This window comes from Corvus brachyrhynchos, unplaced genomic scaffold (assembly GCF_000691975.1).
Source record: "Corvus brachyrhynchos isolate BGI_N302 unplaced genomic scaffold, ASM69197v1 scaffold152, whole genome shotgun sequence".
In the NCBI taxonomy this organism is placed as follows: domain Eukaryota; kingdom Metazoa; phylum Chordata; class Aves; order Passeriformes; family Corvidae; genus Corvus; species Corvus brachyrhynchos.
Genome location: NW_008237447.1, coordinates 4,544,046 through 4,563,134, shown reverse-complemented (window position 1 = coordinate 4,563,134; position 19,089 = coordinate 4,544,046). Strand labels below are relative to the sequence as shown.

At 38.9% G+C, this 19,089-nt stretch overlaps 1 protein-coding gene across 1 annotated transcript in view; it reads right to left on the bottom strand.

Annotated features, from left to right (window-relative positions):
• Positions 1-17,281, bottom strand: part of GBE1 (glucan (1,4-alpha-), branching enzyme 1) — a 255,997-nt gene extending 238,716 nt beyond the window's left edge. Inside the window, exon 1 of the mRNA XM_017731427.1 lies at positions 17,241-17,281. Within this exon, the coding sequence (XP_017586916.1) occupies positions 17,241-17,281 (41 nt within the window). The remainder of the gene's footprint in view (positions 1-17,240) is intronic.
• Positions 17,282-19,089: the final 1,808 nt, after the last annotated feature.

Here is a 19,089-nt window from a genome sequence, read left to right as displayed (position 1 = left end):
GCCTTCCCACCATCTTCAAACAAAAAAAAAAGCTGATTGCCTTTCTCAGCTCCATGCCTTTTCTTCCTTCAATGGCTCTGCTGACTCCCAGAGAATAACAAGAACTACATCTGTGTGAGTCTGCTTTTGAAGGCCGCCTTGGAGCTGGAGTGGATTGAAGCTGAAGCATTCAGACAGTCTGTAGGTATCATCTGCAAGGAATGTGTTATGGGGAACACTCAATCCCTAATTAATGCTGCATATGCATTTATTTTACAGCTGCTGAATTTATTTACAGCTACTGAAGTGCAAGGTTTGAGGTACTTTCAAGTACGGATAATTTAGAAGTGAAAAATTAGTATGAAGATGGAAAGCAGTCTTGGGGTTTACAACAGGTGGCTGAGGACATTGTGTGGCTTAAGTTTTCCATTTATGCTGATGCAATTGTCCCCTGGGCCACCTGAGCTCCTATTTTTCTATGATGTATTACTAGTAAAGCTTTAAAGAGTTTCAGAAAGATCAGTCCTAGTTGCAATCACTGTTCTCTGTAACTATGGGCATTGGTACCTATTCTGCTTTCAGGTCTTCCTCCCACTGGCATTTCCATGATGTTGCCTGTCCCCAGAAAACCCCATTTAGAAATCATCTTCCTTTGCAAACTTTTCTTTTTTTGCAATAACATTTCTCCGCACAAATATTAAGCTGTGAGCAGCAGATTATTTGCAAAAAGCAAATACAAAAGGGAAGAAACCACAGCTAAAGTAAATGATATAAGTTTTCTCTGGAATGGCATGCTGTTTTTCTTTCTAATACCTGTCTCTCTCATAGAAACCTTTCCACAGTCCCTGCTTCAGAATGTTACGATATAACACAAGGACTGTAACACTTTATTAAGAGATAGAGGGGTTGATTTGGATTTTTAAGTCTGGGATTCGAATTGGAAGATTTGTTTTCAGATTTTCCATTTTCCTTAAGTGATGTACACTTCATAAAACTCTTAAGTGAAGTACACTTAGCAAAATCCCTGTAAACTGATGGCAGTCTTAACTTCAAAACCAAACTGATATTACAGGAAAAACAGAAAAAATTGGTTTTTTAGAAAGAAAAGAAAATACTCCCTATTTGGAATCCTAATTTGCTCTTTTTTACTAATCTACAGCTGATTATGTGCTATGCACATTCTACAGTACTTCATCTCAAAAAAAAATAGCATTGATGACACATTTGTTAGCAAACATCTGATGAAGGAAAAATAATAATCCTCTTAATGCAACAAAGCACTAAAATATTTCTGACTTGAAAAAATTCATTTAAAATTAATGTCCTAAAACCCAGACAAATCAATGTTCCAAGCATATCAGAAAGTCAGAAAATCTTTTTGCCATTTGAATGCAACCTTGCCCCTGCTGCTTTATGTACTCAGCCCCTCAGACCCCAGGACATGCCCTCACCACTCACCACCTCCTCTTCAGTGCTCAGGACAAAATTGCACCTAAAGGAAATGACAGTGCAGCTGTTTGCCGATTATGAGGTACTTTGGCACATCTCAAGATGAGATGAAAATCTTCCAGGCTGCCTGAATAAGGGTTTTATTACTTCCCAGGCCTTTCCTCTACAGCATAATGAGAATAAAAGCTTCTGAGATGCACTGATTTTACCTATGATACCATAATGCAGAGAAAAGAGCTCCTCTTTCTTTAACAAAAAACCCAAAGATTTCACAAAAAAAAAACAACAACAAAAAAAAAAGTGGGGAAAGGAACTAATATTAGACAAAAAGCTATTTTCCTTGGTCAAAAAAAACCCAAAAAACAAAACAAAACAAAAAATCAGAGTTTGAGCCCACAACAGATTTCAGGCTTGAAAAATACATTAACCTAGTGAGATGTGGAACCTCTAAGGTTGTTCATTACTGGCATTTAAAGCTACTTTCAAGCAACACCTGGACGTGAGTAAGCACTGTGATCAATGTTAGCAGCGGTGGGCAGTTTTACAGAAAAAAGAAAAGCCATTTGAAAGCCACAAACTGCACTATCATCAAACCAGTAGGAATAACCTAAGTGCCCCAAAATATTTATTATGAATTCTAGGACTCTTCTATAGTTGATCCAATGCTCATTGTCTGATTCCAGATACAGCTTCTGTTCTTTAATTATCACAATATTATTAGCAGCTTTACCATTAATTATTCTAAATACACTTTTCAATATGTTCCTCTTTGTCTTGCAGTGTTTTTAAAAATGCTTATACCAACGTTTTCTAAAAGTCACAATTTCCCTCTACCAATAATGGGAGTCCCAGGATGCAGTCATTTGTCTCATGCATTAAATTCGAGGATGAAACACTTTGTTTGTTTTCCCATTTGGATTACTGTTTGAAAAGTCCAAGCTTTCTGCAGTGTTACTGAGACTCTGAAGTCACTGCCAAAACTCAAAGAAGCCGTAAGGTTTTCTATTTTCCATGTAGCCAAAAATACCTGATAAACCATTTTTTCCTATACAGCTGTCATTATGCCCAGGAAGAACTTGCACTGATCTAATTAATATCACTGCTTCCAGATAGTGATGCTTAAACAGAGATTAGAATTGCTTAAAGATGAGTATGAACACTATTTCACAGATGGGGGGAAAGAATTATTTGATTAATTGGTTTGCAGAAGGCTTCGCAAAGAGAAGGAAAAATCAAATTTATCTGATTCAGGTCCCAGTTATTTTTATACTACTATCATACTTTTGCCTATAAATATATCTATGCACATGTATTACACACACACGTATCTCATTTAAGATAAAAAATGTGTTCCAGAAGAATACTGTTCTTAAAGCAACTACTGTTCACATATATATCTTGTGCCTCAAACTGTGGGAGCAACAAGTGTAATTTTGGAATCTAAATATCATGGAATGGCTTGGGTTGGAAGGGACCTTAAACATCATCTAGTTCATGGACAGGGATACCTCTAACCAGGCCAGGTTGTTCAAAACCCCATCCAAGACCCCATGCAGCACAAGTCTTATCTCATAGGAAAAAAATAAGCACATGGCAAAAGAGAAATGCATCCTGTGAGCAACACATTCCCAACACCCCATTCCACCAGCCTCAGATTCCTGTCAGGCACCATATATCTAAACTGTATTTTCAAATACAGGTACACAGAAGTACAAGCAGGGAGAAAAGAAGGAAAAGGTACAGTCCAAAGCTACCTTTTCCAAGTTAGAACATTGAAGGGCATTTTCAGGATGGTGACAAATTCCTCCAGAAGGAAGTAGGACAGTGCATGTGGCTTTGTACACATAAACATGTATTTCTTCAAGCATACAGAATGCTAGAGGAGCCATACTGCCATGGGGAATTTGGTACCAGGAATCACCTATTAATTGTTAATTGGTTTTGTGCTTTATATGGTGGTAGAAGAGCAGCAGTTTTCCATGTAACCCACATTGCAAAGAAACCTTTCAGAAAACAGAACAAATCACCAACACATTTCAGGGTCTTTTATAATCCAGCCAGAAGATGGGGACAGTCATAATTTGTGCAGTCTGGGGAAGGGTCTGGAGCATATGTCTGATGAAGAGTAGCTGAGGTTGTTTAGCCTTGAGAAAAGGAGGCTCAGGGGGGACCTTATCACTCTCTAAACTCCCTGACAGGAGGTCGTAGCCTGGTGGGATCAGTCTCTTCTCACAAGTAACTATTGACAGGACAAGAGGAAATGGCCTCAAATTGCAGCAAGGAAAGGTTTGTTTGGATAACAGAAGAAAATATTTCACCATAAGAGTGGTCAGACTTTGGAACAGGCTTCCCAGGTTTGAAAGATGTGAAGATGTGTTTCTTGGCGGCATGGTTTAATGGTGGGCTTGGCAGTGTTAGATTGGTGATCTTAGAGGCTTTTTCCAACCTAAATGATTCCATGATTCTCTCTCCAAAGCCATTTGATAGACAGAGTGCAAAGAAAAAGAACAAACAAAAAACTAACCTCTTGCCAGTCCAAAAATCTTTACATTTAGAATGAAGTTCAACATGTAAGAAACACAGATGGAAAACAAACAAACAAACCAACCAAAACCCAACAACAAAAAAGAAAAATGCTGAGTAGATCCAGAGGACAGATTTAATTTCCCATCTATGTGACTGCTGAGCTGATGCATCTTTTACTCTCACATAATTGTTTGTTTGCCCATAGCTTCCAAACATCACTTCATTTATTGAGTCAATTTGTCAACTTGGGTCATGTTCAGACATAAATCTGTGTCCTATACCAACACTGCTAATAGGCTTAAAGCAAAGTAATGAATGCTGAACTTCCAGATGAGTATCAAGAATACAAAACCCCTCGAAACAGCTGGATGTGCGTGTACTTGATGAGAAAATAATGCTCTGAGACACAATAATCTTTCCTGTTAGTAACTCATTCCACAAGCCTATTGAATTTTGAGTTGTCCTTATATTTCAGTGTCTTCTCATGTGTAATGCACACGAGAATTCCACACTTGAATTCCAGATGGACATCCAAATCATCTGATATATTTAAGCCATAATTTTGAGTTTCTTAAACAAGCTGTTCCTCACAATGAATTTTTTTTACAGCATTACTTGGAGCCTTGCAATAAACTCCAGGCCATACTTTCTAAATTCAGAATTTAAGTTGATCTCCCAGAATGTTCTTGTAAAACTTAACACACACAAAATAAATTTGAGTACTACCTTTTTTTTTGGTCGATACAAATGCATAATTTGTACACATAGAAAAATCATTAGTCCACAATTTGTGGGAGAAGTTTCAGATATCACATCAAACAGTTACCAGTTTACTTAATTGCAGCCTGTTCTTCAGCTAGTGAATCATAACCTCTGTTATTCCTGTCCATTAAGAGAAGTCAATATATTCTTGAAGGCACATGTGAAGCAAAAGCTGGCATAACTCAATGTAGTAAAATACCTGCAACATTATGTTGCAGCCATTATATTTCAGCCCTTTGTGCCAGTCACAAAGTTTTCTGATTTGGGGCTCAAGCTGGAAGATACGTCACTGGTGTCTAATGGGAACAACCTCTTCCCAGATTATGCAGTCACCCAGACCCTGCCAGCACCATTGAAGAAACCATCAGAACAATGCTGCTGAAGTGTAGTGTCACAGCACTCACAAGATGCACACAGAAGGGGTAGGTCTGTCTGGAGTCTTTTGTCTCGTTTTACCAAAACAGCTTGATGCAACGGGGAGTGTTGAATAAAGGTACCATTACTTTCAAAAGCAAGTGTTTGGCCCTTAAAAGAGAAGACAGAGAAATGGGGGTGAGTGGCAAATCTACCTCCTGCTAAGCAAAATAGATTTTTGAGATTCATCTGCAATGTGTAGTCTGAGGTTCTGGTTTTTGTGTTCTCCACTCAATGTGAGAGAGGCTCAGACTGTCCCAAAGTCTGTTCCTTCTGCCAAAATCAGAACAGTGCACTAAAGAGTTTTGCTCTCTGTGAAGGAGCTCATTTTTGTCCCTACAGATCTTCAATCCCTTTGCACTCCGGTAGTGTATCTAGTGAACTGGAACCTGTAACAGCTTCAACAGATGCAGCATAGCAAGACTGAGCAAGAAGCAATGTTTGCAGCCAGCAGGGAATTAGAGGAAGGCTGAATACTACACTGGGATGAGACTGCAATTTTTAAGTAAAAATATCAGAGATAAATTATGGGATAAATTGAACATCAAAGAATAAAACAAACAAAAAAAACACAACTTCTTTTTTTCCCTCCAATTTTGTTTTAAATGGAGAAACAAGGAAGCCCTGATATGGTATTTACTCCTTCACCTGAGTCATAAATCATTTGCATCTTAGACTGAAACCATTCCTTTGGTACTCTTTGGAGGAAACAAAGTTCCCAAAATGCTGCCTGGTGGTATGTTTCATGTATCTCTAGAACACAAAAATTACTCAAGTCCTTACTTCAGTCAGATCGGAAATGTCAGTCTTTTACTTTAGCTTTCTATTTTAACACACACTCCCTTTGTCTTTCAAATAAATATATCTCCTCCTAAAATGAATCCACAGAAAAAGCACAAAAACAGCCAGTCATAACAACATCATCAAGACACAAAAGTAATTTTTTACTTTGCTCCTACACACCCTTCCTCTTAATTGTTCCTCTTGCACCTTAAAACTCCACGGGACCAGATCAGCCACTGTTTTTGTATTCGTGCAGCACTTGGCTTCACGGTTTCAATTGCTCCTTTTCCACTAAGGTAATGTCCCACCTGCTGAAAGATCTGTAACTCAGCATAACAAAAGTCAAAGATGCAATCACTAATCTTCTCCATTGCAACATTTTGTGATTCTGCATCTGGAGACAGGTATTGCCCTTACCTACTTTATGAATCCTTCATCTTTTCAAGCAGAGGACAGAAGGTCAATGTCACTGCTGCTTTGGTCTTTTGACATAAGAAGGCTCAGAAAATATTTCCACTACTGCTATCCCCACATATGCTTTGGAGGACACCTATAGCTGTTGAGTGATCTGGATGGGTGTCAGAGAAAGCACACTGTGTATTTATGCCCGGAGTTTACATTAGAATGATACATAAATTCCTGATGGCAGAGTTGCTTGGTTGACATTTTTCAGAAAGGCATCCCCAGGCTTTTCTTCCTTTGCTGCTTAACTGTCTAGAGTTTTGCTTCAAACACTACAATGAAATCCTGAATATTCTGTTAGGTGTGCAGAAGTCCACTAGAATCAAGTGGATTCAGTATTTGCAGAAATAAAAACAGAAATGGCATTGTGGCACACAGTCTCCTTTTCAGGAACCACTATGGAAAAGGCACTCATGGCAATTTGTAGCATAAACAAAGGCTCTACGAAATAAAAATAAAACAGAGTCAAATTCTGAAGCAGCAAGGTGTGCTGCTGAAGCCTTGTTGTGTACATCAGTTACAATCAGGAGGTCAGTTTATGACGCTGGTCCATGAACAAGAATGGGAACTGTTCAATCCGATTACATTCCTGTCTTGTGCTGTTCAAAACATCAGTTACACAACAGCATTAGAGACTTTTCATACTGACATTAAGGCTGTAGAGTAGGAGGAAAACTTTATATTACATCACCTGTACACACAGAGCAATGTTTGTAATCTGACCATTATTCTACAATTCACGTGTCTTGCCCAACTAACTACTTACATACATTGCCCTAGCTTTGTCTGGTGTTTCAAGGACAAATGTTATAGTTCTTAGTGACCTTGTCTACCCAGATAATCTTGTGCAAAACAGCTGCAAAGCATTTTCAAAAGAGAATGGTATATTGCTAACCTTGCTATAAGAAATAGCAAGACATAAAGCATTGGAACATCTAGCACAAGTTTGTTTTTTTGCTCTGGAAAACACCAGCAGCTTCCAAGCCAGCAACACGCTGACTAGCAACAGAAAACCTGAGCTGGAAGAGAGGGCTCATTGTTTTCATTCAGATTATAACACTAATTAAAATTCTATATTATGCATTTACATTGATTAGTTATGCACATCTATTATAGGCGACAAACTTTTTCTAAGTAAGTACTCTGCAAGCACTTACCGAATAAAGAAAACTTGAAAAGACTGTCAAGTTGGACAATAAATTATTTTGCTGAGACAAGAAGGCAGGAAGAAAAGATCTGAGAGATAAGAAAGAGAAAGGGAACAAAAGAGTGATGGCAGCTGGAAAGGAGGAGGAAGCAAACAGCAATCAGGATCACTATGAGAAGGAGGAACAGGAAAAACAAGTACAGAAGTTTCTCACAGCATTAGGAGAGCAACAGTGAAAGAAGGGAAGATCTGTGCATTTGAGTTAAGCATTTCTAATCTGAAGCCTCATTTTTCCTCAGTGACTCTAGGGGCACCAGAGACTTAAATGTCATGCCCAGAGGAGCTCTGGCATAAAGAAAATGTAAAAATGGTGCACTGCTCCAGAGCAGGAGCCCTGCAAAGTGAGCAGCCACTTGACTACAATGATTCTGCTGACTGAGGCACTGCCTCAATAAATCCTAAATAAATAAATAAATAAAGTTATGTTTTAGCAACAACAAAAAATAGTCTCTGGATTCAAGAATCTTTTGTTTTTAGAGGGTGTCCCCAAATTAACAGCCCTGTACACAGCTGGTTTAATACTTTTAGGTCAAGTATTTCAATGACCTCTTCTCTTTTGGGAGAAAAGTAGCAACAACAAGGCATGATGTTTAAACATCTGCTGTATTCCACATAATTATACTGATGATGCCATGAAAAATCAAAGTGTCTTATTTTCCCTCCAAAGTTTCTCTTGCCTTTGGCTGATTTGGTCTCTGTTCAGCTGGTGTATGAGATGGACCATTACAAAGATCTTTGCTGTGGGGCTCTTCAAAGCACAGCAAAATGTTTCCATCTTTATGACAGTTACCTCTCAAAGAATCACGAGTTTCCTGCAAATCTTTTAAATATGGAAATTTTCCTCTCTACAAATTATGAATGAAACTAACTTTTCTTTTTCCCCTCTCCAACTGACATCCTCCGTTTCCTTTTATGAAGTAATTTGATTTTACACGTAGATACAGTACTTCTCTAAAGCCTCTTGTAGATCTGGTAGGAAGCATGCCAATTTCATTTTTCTAGAAACTGAAACTAGCAGTGAATATTGCAACAGGAGTAAAAAAATATTGCAGTAAGCATCCATTCTTGTCAGACCAATTCTGCCCTTCCTTTCCCTTTCCCCAGACGATTACCAGTTTACACTCGACAAGTTTGCAGCAAGAGCAGATACACAATCAGCTGAATTCTGTCACCAGACAAGGCAGAGTAACATACTTAGGACTACCTATGACAACCTAGATATTATAATCAGCTATCGTGCTTGGATATTTCACAAATATTTCACTGCAGTTGCTTAAAAGCCAAGAATAACTTGCAGAGGGCTGTGGATACAGACAGCTAAACTGGTCTTCCAGTTTTCTTCTGCAGGTGAATAGTCCACATCAACCACAGAGTAACCAAAAAATGTGCACCAATCGGTATCTCACACAGTTTGGCCTGTGAGAACTGAAGAAATGTTGTCAGTGTGTTGTACATGTGTGACACCTCACATCATGCACTCATGCTCTCCATCCTAGGCTCGAAAGGAAAGCTAAGGTTTTGCAAGCTGGGCTGCTGTCTAAGCTTCATTTCTCAAACAACTGGATATATCTGGTGTTTCTAAAGGCTGAGCTGAAGATAGTATTATAATTTTGCAAATGTTTCTGAACCCCAGTTCCAATTTACATTCCACAAATAACACGAGGAGCTCCTCTCCTCTCCTCTTAATATTAATAACACTTCTGTTTTCAAACAAGACCTCACCCAAGCAAAGCTTTGTGGGGCTGGGAGCTTCATGTGAGCTCTTCTGTTCCTTGGATTAGTCAGGCTATGGGGCACAAATTTGCAGAGCTGGAGTTACAAAGAAAAGCCAGGAAAACAGGAGATGGATACAGGTCAGGAAACAAAAAACACAACAAAGAAAATCTATAGACAGGATTAATAGCAGCTTTCTCCTCACAGCCTTGAAAGTATCATCACATGGCAAAAACACATAGTCATGGTATATTACGTACTGATACTTTAGAGATAAGAAAAAATACCTATAAATACTATCCCCCCACCCCCAATTTGTTACAGAAATATCTACAAAACATAAGGTGATAGAAATATTTCCCAGTAATACATACATTAATGGCTAACATTCAAAATGCCTGTGTTTATTTATATATAAATATAACATATATACCACTTTTACCACTGCCATCTTTGCTCTATTGGTAATTATCAGTAAGGTTGCCTTCTATTTATTCTGGCAATGTTGCCATCTCTTTGTCCCATCAGATGCTGAGCAGCCACGCCCAATCTCCTCTCTCTGAGTTTACTGGCACACTTTGATGGCAGAGCAGTTACTCCTGTTTTTACTGATGGTAGTAGGAATAGTGCTGTTAGTAAGCTGGCGATGAGCTGGAGAGGCAGAATTAATACCCTTAATGCCAGCACTTTATTCACTGCTATCCCACCAGAGATCCCTGACATGCAACATCAGTATGTAGGGTCATGATGTGGACAAGCCCACAATCCCATAAAATATAGCAGTGGTTAAACACACAAAGGGAATAGAAGAAACAAAAAATGACAGTTCATTGTCTGGAGGTGACTGTTGGATCTTAGTCTTGCAGGCTGCTCCAGATGGGGAGACTTTTGCCTTTTTTAAGTTATATCACTGCAATGATTCCCCAAATACATGTCCCCAACAGGTATAGTTTAACAAATTTATTTATCTAGCCCTGAGTAGTTTTATTAATGACTATAGAGACTTGCAAGAGAAACCCTCTTTCTTTACCATTGTGCCATGAAAGCAATATATTCCAGCTTAAACCACATGGTCACATTGCAAAAAAGGACCACATGCTGCAAAATCTGTCACTTATTTGGTAGACAGAGTCTGTAAAGTACCTATTGCAAAAAAGTATAGAAAACAACCACAATCTACTCTTTTATGGCTCTTAATCCTTGTTTGAGTTCATTGCTACAGGCCTGCTTCGCACTAATGGGGACTTCTACAAATGAGTAGATTCTCTGAATTCAAGAGTAATTAATCTAATGGGACTACTAGTGCTGGTATTAGAGCAGTAGCAATACCAGATTTGCACATAAGCCGTATATTTCCTTGCCATTCTATGAGCTACTTGTTCCCAAATGAAAACTCTTGGTAGTCTGTGTTTATTTTTGTTTTGAAGTACTTCATAATTTGTTTCATTACAGACACAAAAGCTTCCCTAGAAAGCAAAAACATTTGTTTATTTTAATTGACCCTGCCTTGAAATCATCATAGGATTTGTTTGTTGGCCAGAAACATTTCAACATGCGTGTGATTACAAAGCCAGCTGAAAACATGGATCTGAGAGCTTTTTCTCCAAGGAAACCATTTTTATTTTAAAAAACAAACTCCTCTCCTCCATTCAGATTCTTTGAAAATTTTTTTTTGGGTCTCCAAAATTGTTGCAAACTGTCTACTTCGTGGTGCACACAGTAGTTTTCCAATAGTAAGAGTTATGCCATTCATGTGGAGAGTACATGTACCGGGTACAGGTGTGGAAGTGAGAAACAAAACAAAACAAACCCCAATCTTACCAAATCAAATCCACCAAACAGACTCATCACTATTAATTGACTCTGCTGTGCATGTAGCAATTAATGCAACCCTGTGCTACTGCTCTGTAAGGGCTATTTGTATACTGTGACACACTGAAATACTCTGCTGAAAAAGTAGAAGTCTAAAACAACAGCAAAGCCCAGTTTCACCAGCCAGCTCTTGTCTGCCTTTGTTAGCATCAGCGAACTCTAAGAAGGACTGACACCTTTATGTGATGCAGAGAATTAGGACCAAAACGATCCTTCCACAACCTGACATGGTTTTACACTCTGAAGTACATTGACCCTTTTACATTTGTTTACCATTTTGACCTTTCTAAATTAAGCCCGTACTATTTTTTTTTCCTGTAGACAGAGAAGCACACAAAAAAAATAATGTGAACTAGGTACAAACTGATCAAATATTCATTAAGAGCACGACAAATAACATATCAAGTTAAATGCACTATACCATTAGATGATTTAAACAACTGCTCCAGTAAATTGTACTTCACACTGCAAAAGTAAAACTAAATAGATGGAACCACCTCCCTGAGAAGTCAGAGCAAGCCAAGTTTTGTATAGCTGATATTTCTGTATTTGAGAATCTCATAGTAATGTAATGCATTAATATCTAATACACACAATGCCACTTTAAACCTCTGAGAATAGAAAAAAAAGGTGAAGAATGTGACATTTGTTTTAGAGAATCAATACAGGTCAGAGCTGTTTAAAATTGTTACTAATCACCACATTATCCATGTAAATATGCAGAAATAATGTCACAGTTTGACAAAATGTAGCTGCAACACAGTCAGTGGAGATCAGAGAGAAAGGGCTGCTGTCTACCATATTTTTCCTGTTTTAGGAAATGAGAAGTCAGGTACCAGCATTAGCTTCCTGCAGTCAGTATGCCCACATAGAAGCAATCAGGAATCAGAGATTAGAGTTCAATTAATTTAAGAAGCCAAAAGCAGGACTGTAGGGTCCAAGAAGAATCCCACCATCTGTTTGCCACTGCAGAGTAGAAGTCCTAGTGCAGAGTAGAGGCACCATCTCAAGACCATTGTTCCCAATTCCCTTTGCCAAGATATAAATAGCAAGACTTGGACAGGCCCAGTAAGGGATATCCCCATCAGACAAACCAACATAGAGCACGTAATCCCCAAGATACCATTTATTGAAATACAATCAAGGAGGTACAAAATACAATGAGATAAATCCATTTTAAGTATGGTTCCAGCCCCTCGAAGATTTAATCAGTCTAAGTTTGAGAAATTACAATGGGTATATAAGGTCATGGTCAACCATTTATCTAAACCACCTCTGCTCTAAGTGTGGGAGTGGTCCAGAACAACTCCAAAGGTCCTTCCCATCTAAATTAGTCTATGTATCACCCATTTTTGCCTCATCCAACACTACAAACAGAGCATCAGACTTCCTCCCTTTTCCTATTGCACTATCTGAACTAAGCCTGCTACATTCGCTCCCCATACTGGTTTAAAGATTAAGGTCATCCTTGAGAATTTTTTCACAAGCTTCCCAATTTGCCATCCAAAACTCAAAACGCAGTAAAGCAGTAACTGTAGCATGAAATTTTGACAGACAATTTGGAAAAAATATGTCTTCACAATACTTAAACCCTGAGAGTTTCAAAAAAATGACGGAAACACCACTTCTTAATGAGATGGACAATGAAAATTTCAATGGACTTTGCATTCATGAGTTAATGACTATACTATGTCTGAGACTCCCGTCATTTTGTCTGATTGCTCCTATTTCTGTCAATTCAATTTGTCCTCATGACTTTGTGCAGGAATGATGACAATTTGGAGGCAAATGGGCTTGAAACAGGAACAGGGTGACACTGCTTTCCTCCCTGCTAGGACAGCCTTAAAAAGAACCTTGCACTTGCCTATGAAATTTGCCTGTGCTGGATTTGCCAGCAGAGGATCTTGCTCTCTAAATTTCCTGTCACTGGCTTCTTTGATAATGTGGTGACTGGCAGCATACCCTCATGGTCATGACTTCCACAGTGTAGCACATTTCCAGCAGGTTTTTAGATGCAGGATCCCCAGCATCCAAAGGCTCAACCACTCCTTAGTTCACAGACTCTGCATTTGAATGGTCACACAGTACAGAACTGAAATTTTCTTGGAATTGAAACAGGATACCTGCTCAGAAGTAGAGCTTATTGAGTCAGCTGCAATGCCATTCTAACACGATTATCACACTTCCTGGACTGGAGCAGGTATTGCCACACACTCCTGTGTATGAGTGTAGCCACACACATTCCAAACTCTTAGAACTAGCCCAAGACTGTTTTTTCATTTCTTTAGTACACGCTGTACTAAACACTATAAGCCAGTTCAGAAAAACATGATTTCTCAAGATGTTAACCCTTAACTTTTCAAATGCAATTCAATCACAGCAAAATAACAGACAGCATTATATTTCACTAGTATAAATAAAAATAATATGAATGAAGGCACTGTTTCTTTTAGAAAAAGACTGACAGCAAAAAAAACCCCATACTTGTGACAGGCATGTGACTCACATTCCTTTGAATGAAGTGTTGTTAACTGTGTTGAAATCAACATTTCTTTAACCAATAAAGATTCACCTTAGAGAGACAGACAACCCCACTGAAGTCATCCTAGATTTACAAAGTTATGAGATCAACACCAATGAAAAAAAAAAGGGTTTATAGTAACATTACTCAGAGGCAGGCTTTTACAAAAGCAATGTCCAGCAGAAGATAACAACTGCAGACAGAGCAGAGGGAAGAAAAAAAAAAAAAAAGAAATCTGACAGAACTGAGTAAGACACGAGATTTGTGGAGGTATTTTTGAAAGAGGAGGCACTGGAACAGATTGCCAAGAGAACCTGCAGATGATCCATCCCTAGAAGCGTTCAAACCCAGGTTGGATGGGGCTTTAACCAGCCTGGTCTAGTGGAAGCTGTCCCTGCCCATGGAAATGAGATGATCTTTAGCGTGCCTTCCAACCCAAACCTTTCTGTGATTCTATGATTCTCTTACAGCTGCATAATCTGTTTGCTCCACAATGACCAGTCACTGATAGAATCACTCTGCTCACTTTTCCAATGACGGCAGCAGTTTTGGTGGACATGCCAGGAAAGAGCATCGTGAGGACAAACGGCAAGATGGATGTGCAAAATTTCAACACAAGAACTGTAAAACTGCAAAATTGCTTTATCCATATGGAATTCACAGTGCACCTCTTTGGAGCATTGGAAACTTTACTAACCATGGGATAAGAAAAAAAAAAAAAAAAAAAAAAAAAAAAAAAAAATCAATGAATGTTTATATTCAGTTGGTCCAGAATTGGCTTCATTTTGTCACCAGATGTTGCCTTATGCACAAGTCAATGTGAAACATTTAACCTGGCATGAACACTCCTGTACTTTCTTGCTTCTAAAAGGTTTTTAAAAAAACCAAGACACCAAATTAGATCAAACATCCCTATTTAAGAATTGAAAACATTAACAGCACATCTACTGAAGTAAATGAGGGGGAGAATAGCAATGAAGAATGCTAAGCCAGTAAAAAAGCCCCCAAAATTTTCTTTCCTTTAATGGATACAAATAAAATATTAAATGTACAACCAGATCAGGTTGTGCCAAACCTTCCTCAGCTTTAAAACCGTGGATCCAGAACACTCCCGCAGACACCTCTTGTGTGACACCCTGTTTACTCCTGCTGCCCTGAGAATTTGCCACTTCTGCTACACTTGAGCCATCAGAAATGCAGATCTGGGGAGTTTTACAAAGTCCTTGGGAACAGATTTTTTTTCTTCTGGTTTATTTCTGCTTGGAAATGACCATTTAGAATGAAGCCTGCAGAATATCCCATACTACTTCCATATCTCAGTTCAGCATCTGTTCAGAGGAGAATCTCAAGAAAAAGGGAGTTGTCTACAGTGAACAAAAAAGTTCAACTCCCCCAGATGAGTAGGCAAACCTGATATGAGTATTAAGATGCAAGTATGACATAATAGTTTTGCACTGACAGAAATAAGGGAGAAACCTGGAAAACACCTGTCAATTTCCATCCTTGACTGTCAGATGTTCTGATGTAGGTTAATTCCACCCCCTCTATTGTGATCATAACAGTGCACCCCAACCACATGTAGGGTCAAGCAATACATTGGGATGGAAATTCTTAAGGGTCATTATACATGTTATTTTATTTGTAATGAGAAACATTTATTTTTCATTGTGGTGTCAGGGTTATATCAGGAGCAAATCCTCAATAATGTTTTGATTTTGAGCCTTTGCAAACACAAGAGACCTACACCTAGAATTGCAGTAGTCTCCATGTACTAAACACTGCAAGAATCAAAATGGCCTTGGCTCATATTCTTTTAGCAAGGGCAAATTTCCTTTAAAGAAAGAACTAATTACTTCTGTTTCAGATTCCAAACTCCCTCCAGGTTGTATTGTAATGAGATTCAAAAGACACGCCAGAAGTGAGTTGAAAGCACATTTGGCATTTTTAAATATGCATTCAGATAAACTCGATAAATCTGTTGATACACTGTTATCTATTGCTCTATACAATACCTGACATGTTATTCTTTACACAAAATCTGCCATTAAACACCCTGCATCTTTAGTAAAAAAATGCAAAGCGTTCATCAGGGACTAACAATATAAGAACGTGGAGAAACTTTTTCTCCATGACAAATGAAAAGTAAAATAAAGAGCAAAAGTAAAAAAAAAAAAAAACCCAAAGTGAAAAAAAATTATAATGAAAATGCAAAAGAGGTGAGATGTAATGACTTCCATATTGCATGGATTGAAGCCTCACCTGTTGTGAGGACATGACAGCATTAAAAGCTAGGACTAAAAGAGGAAAAAAAGACAAACATTCTTAGAGAAGCATCGAGGCTCTCTTGATTGTATAAATATGTACTTCTATGCTGAACGCTCAATGGCAATGGCATCTTTATATTCAGCAGGATTGTATCGCCATTCACATCACACAGAGTGTTTTACTAGATTTTGTTCTCATTAGCTCTGTGAAAACAACTGAACTAAGAGTGAGAATGCTGAATCCTATTCTTTCTTGAGCATTGTTTACCAGATCCCTCACTAACTTCCAATCAGTTCCACCTCTGCAACTTTATTGAAGGCAATGAGCTTCCACAGGTATTGTCATATACCATAATTAGAAAGCAGTCTCAGTTCAGTGAGACTTTATTGGCTTAAAAAGCCATACAGAGCTTATAAGTGTGTAAGAAGAGAGAGAACATTGCCAGCTCTGTCAGAAATCAAGTAACATCCATCTAGGAGAAAGTGACTTTTTGAGCCTGAGCTTTGAACTCCTGTGCTGTCAGTATCTGCAGTGCATGGGAATTAAGACAACCTCCCTTCATCCCTTCATGTTTGTGATCACTTAGAAAGCTTCATATTCATGCTTCATGTTTCAGGTCCCAGCTAAAAGAGCTGCCATATAAGTTCTGGTTTCACATTCCTTAAGCAGATTTAATTCATGTGTTTTTTTTCTAAGCAGCAGTGTGCATTATATTGTCTGTCATTCTTTTGTTGCTTTGTAATAACCCTTATGAGTAGTGATAACACACACACACAAAATTGTTGTTCTCTTTGTATCTTGGTTAGCAAAGCAGATAATCTCAGCAACCTGCCTGAATGTTTGCTGTTGCACTCCAGTACTCCCTTAATGTCAATGACAAGCCTGGGCTCTTGGAAGGAAAATTAACATCTGAGTTAGATTGTCTGCAGGGATTTTCTAAAAGCTTCTCAGTACCAGGTCTCTTTCCTATTGTTAAGGAAACTTTCAGTGTGACCATTCACTAGACTCTCTGGCAGCCACACTCCCAGTGTCACAGACTGGCACTGAGGCCCCTTCCCAGGTTCAGCTCCAGTGACCCAGCAGGTCCCTGCTGCACTCCTTGCACACCCACTCACAGCCAGACCAGGTTTCCTCACTGGCTCAGTCCCAGGTTTCCCAAAGCAGAGTATCACAGGTCTCATTCCACAAAGCCATTTATCCACAGAGCAGTAACACAGGAACAGCCTGAGCTGGTGCCTCCATGGAGGGACCCTGAACAAAGGAACCCCTGGGCTTTCATCCCCTCACAGTCCAAGAGCATCAAAGTCTCGCTCTTCCTCCTGAGCCATCGAGCCAAGGGCTCCTGCCGTGCCTCTCAGTGTCCCTCACCTGGCTGTGCCACAGGTCCCTGTGCCCTTTGTTGTGCCAAGGGTGGCAGTTCATGGCCACTTGTCTCAGGCTCCCACCCAAAGCTACCTCATGTTGTGTTCCCCACACAGTGAAGTCCTGTCCTTATTGTTATAGTTGCCCCACATATTTTTGACTGATTTAGATCCTTCTGGGAATGTGGAGTTCACCAATAGCTCTTTGATGAGACTTGGCAAAGGCATCATTATGAAACATGTTGCCACTTAAACTCTCATTTTACTCACTTTTACTATTCACATATGTCCCCCTGTGCCCATGTGAAACAAACTCAGATTTAAGTAATTCCAGTCCCATGTTTCTTAGCTTGTTGAATCAACTCTATGAAGTATTCTATCATTATCAGCATCATGGAATATCATACATTATTATCTTCCAGTTATATCCTTGTTGTTCCACTGCACTCTTTGCCTCCTGGGCAACCTTGTGGACAGTTGTTTTCTAAATCCTTTAAGTAACCCAGCCATTCCTTCCCATAGGTAGTTCTGACCTTGTAATCAAATGGAAGGACCACAATCTCCTTCCTCACACTTGCCCATTCAGCTGCCTCAAATGAGGTTCCTTTGTCAATTTACTCCTACAGCACAGTTGCCTCAAGTAGTGTCCTTGCTCTCCTACTTCCTTCTGTCTAAATGAATCCCTTATCAGTGTTTTCACCTTTGCCACCATCTTTGCAGCTTCTTTATTTATATTGCTCTTTTTTTTTCCAGCTGCAATAGCCTCCAGACCAATAGCTTTAGTCAAAGCCCTGCCAAAAGTTGTATTTTACTACTGTTACCTGCATATATGACATTCAATTGCATTCAGTTAAAAACGCTTGAACATGTAAGTATTAAGCCTGGAGACTCGCTTTTGAGAAATCAGGCTATGTCCATACCTCAGACACTATGGCTCTGCATCAAAATACAGGCACAGAGGCTTCCACTATGTTTCAGAGAATTCTGAATTGCCTAGAGTCATACTCAGCTGCATGAAATCATTATAATACTATAGCCTTTGTCAATGGACAAAGGCGACACTGACTTTCAGCAAGGTAAACTTTATTTTTAGAGCTAGGTAGAGCTGGAATAGTTTCTGGTTCAGTGCTCATGAATTCAAATGCAGGTTCCAATAGTTACTTCTCTAAAGCCCTAGAAAAGCAATTTTACCTGTTTATTTCTTTATGAGACTATTACTCCATTTTTGTACTGAAAGAATTAGGTGTTTTAAAGCATGCCCTTACCATGGAACTGCCTTAGTTCTAGAAAATGATGGTGTAACCTCTCTCACCTCTTTCTTCTTCTGCCCCTTCCCCAAAATCCCCAAACCCCATATGCCATCAAAATGCAGGAGAAAAGAGAATGGGTGTGCAGAGATTTACCCATCTGTCAAAACAGAAGAATAGAAGTCTGTCAAAACAGAAGTCAAGAAGGAAATAGTTGAGCAGGTAATTTACCCTTATAGTAAAAAAAAACCCCACAAAAATCACAGTCATGAATAATTCAAGAAAAAACCCCAAACTCTCCCTTTCCATAGGGAATATATTTGTGAACTTTTTTTAAAAAAAATCAGAGTTATTTACTACAAGTTCACCTCATCAGGAAAGGAAAAAAAGAAAAATAGGTAGCTCATTAATAACATAACTCAAGAAAACAAACCAAGACAACCTCACCTCCTTCCACTTGCAGGGTTCCTGACCCAGCCAGCTGCCAATCCACTCAGAACACCCAGAGCTACAGGACCCTCCTGCATC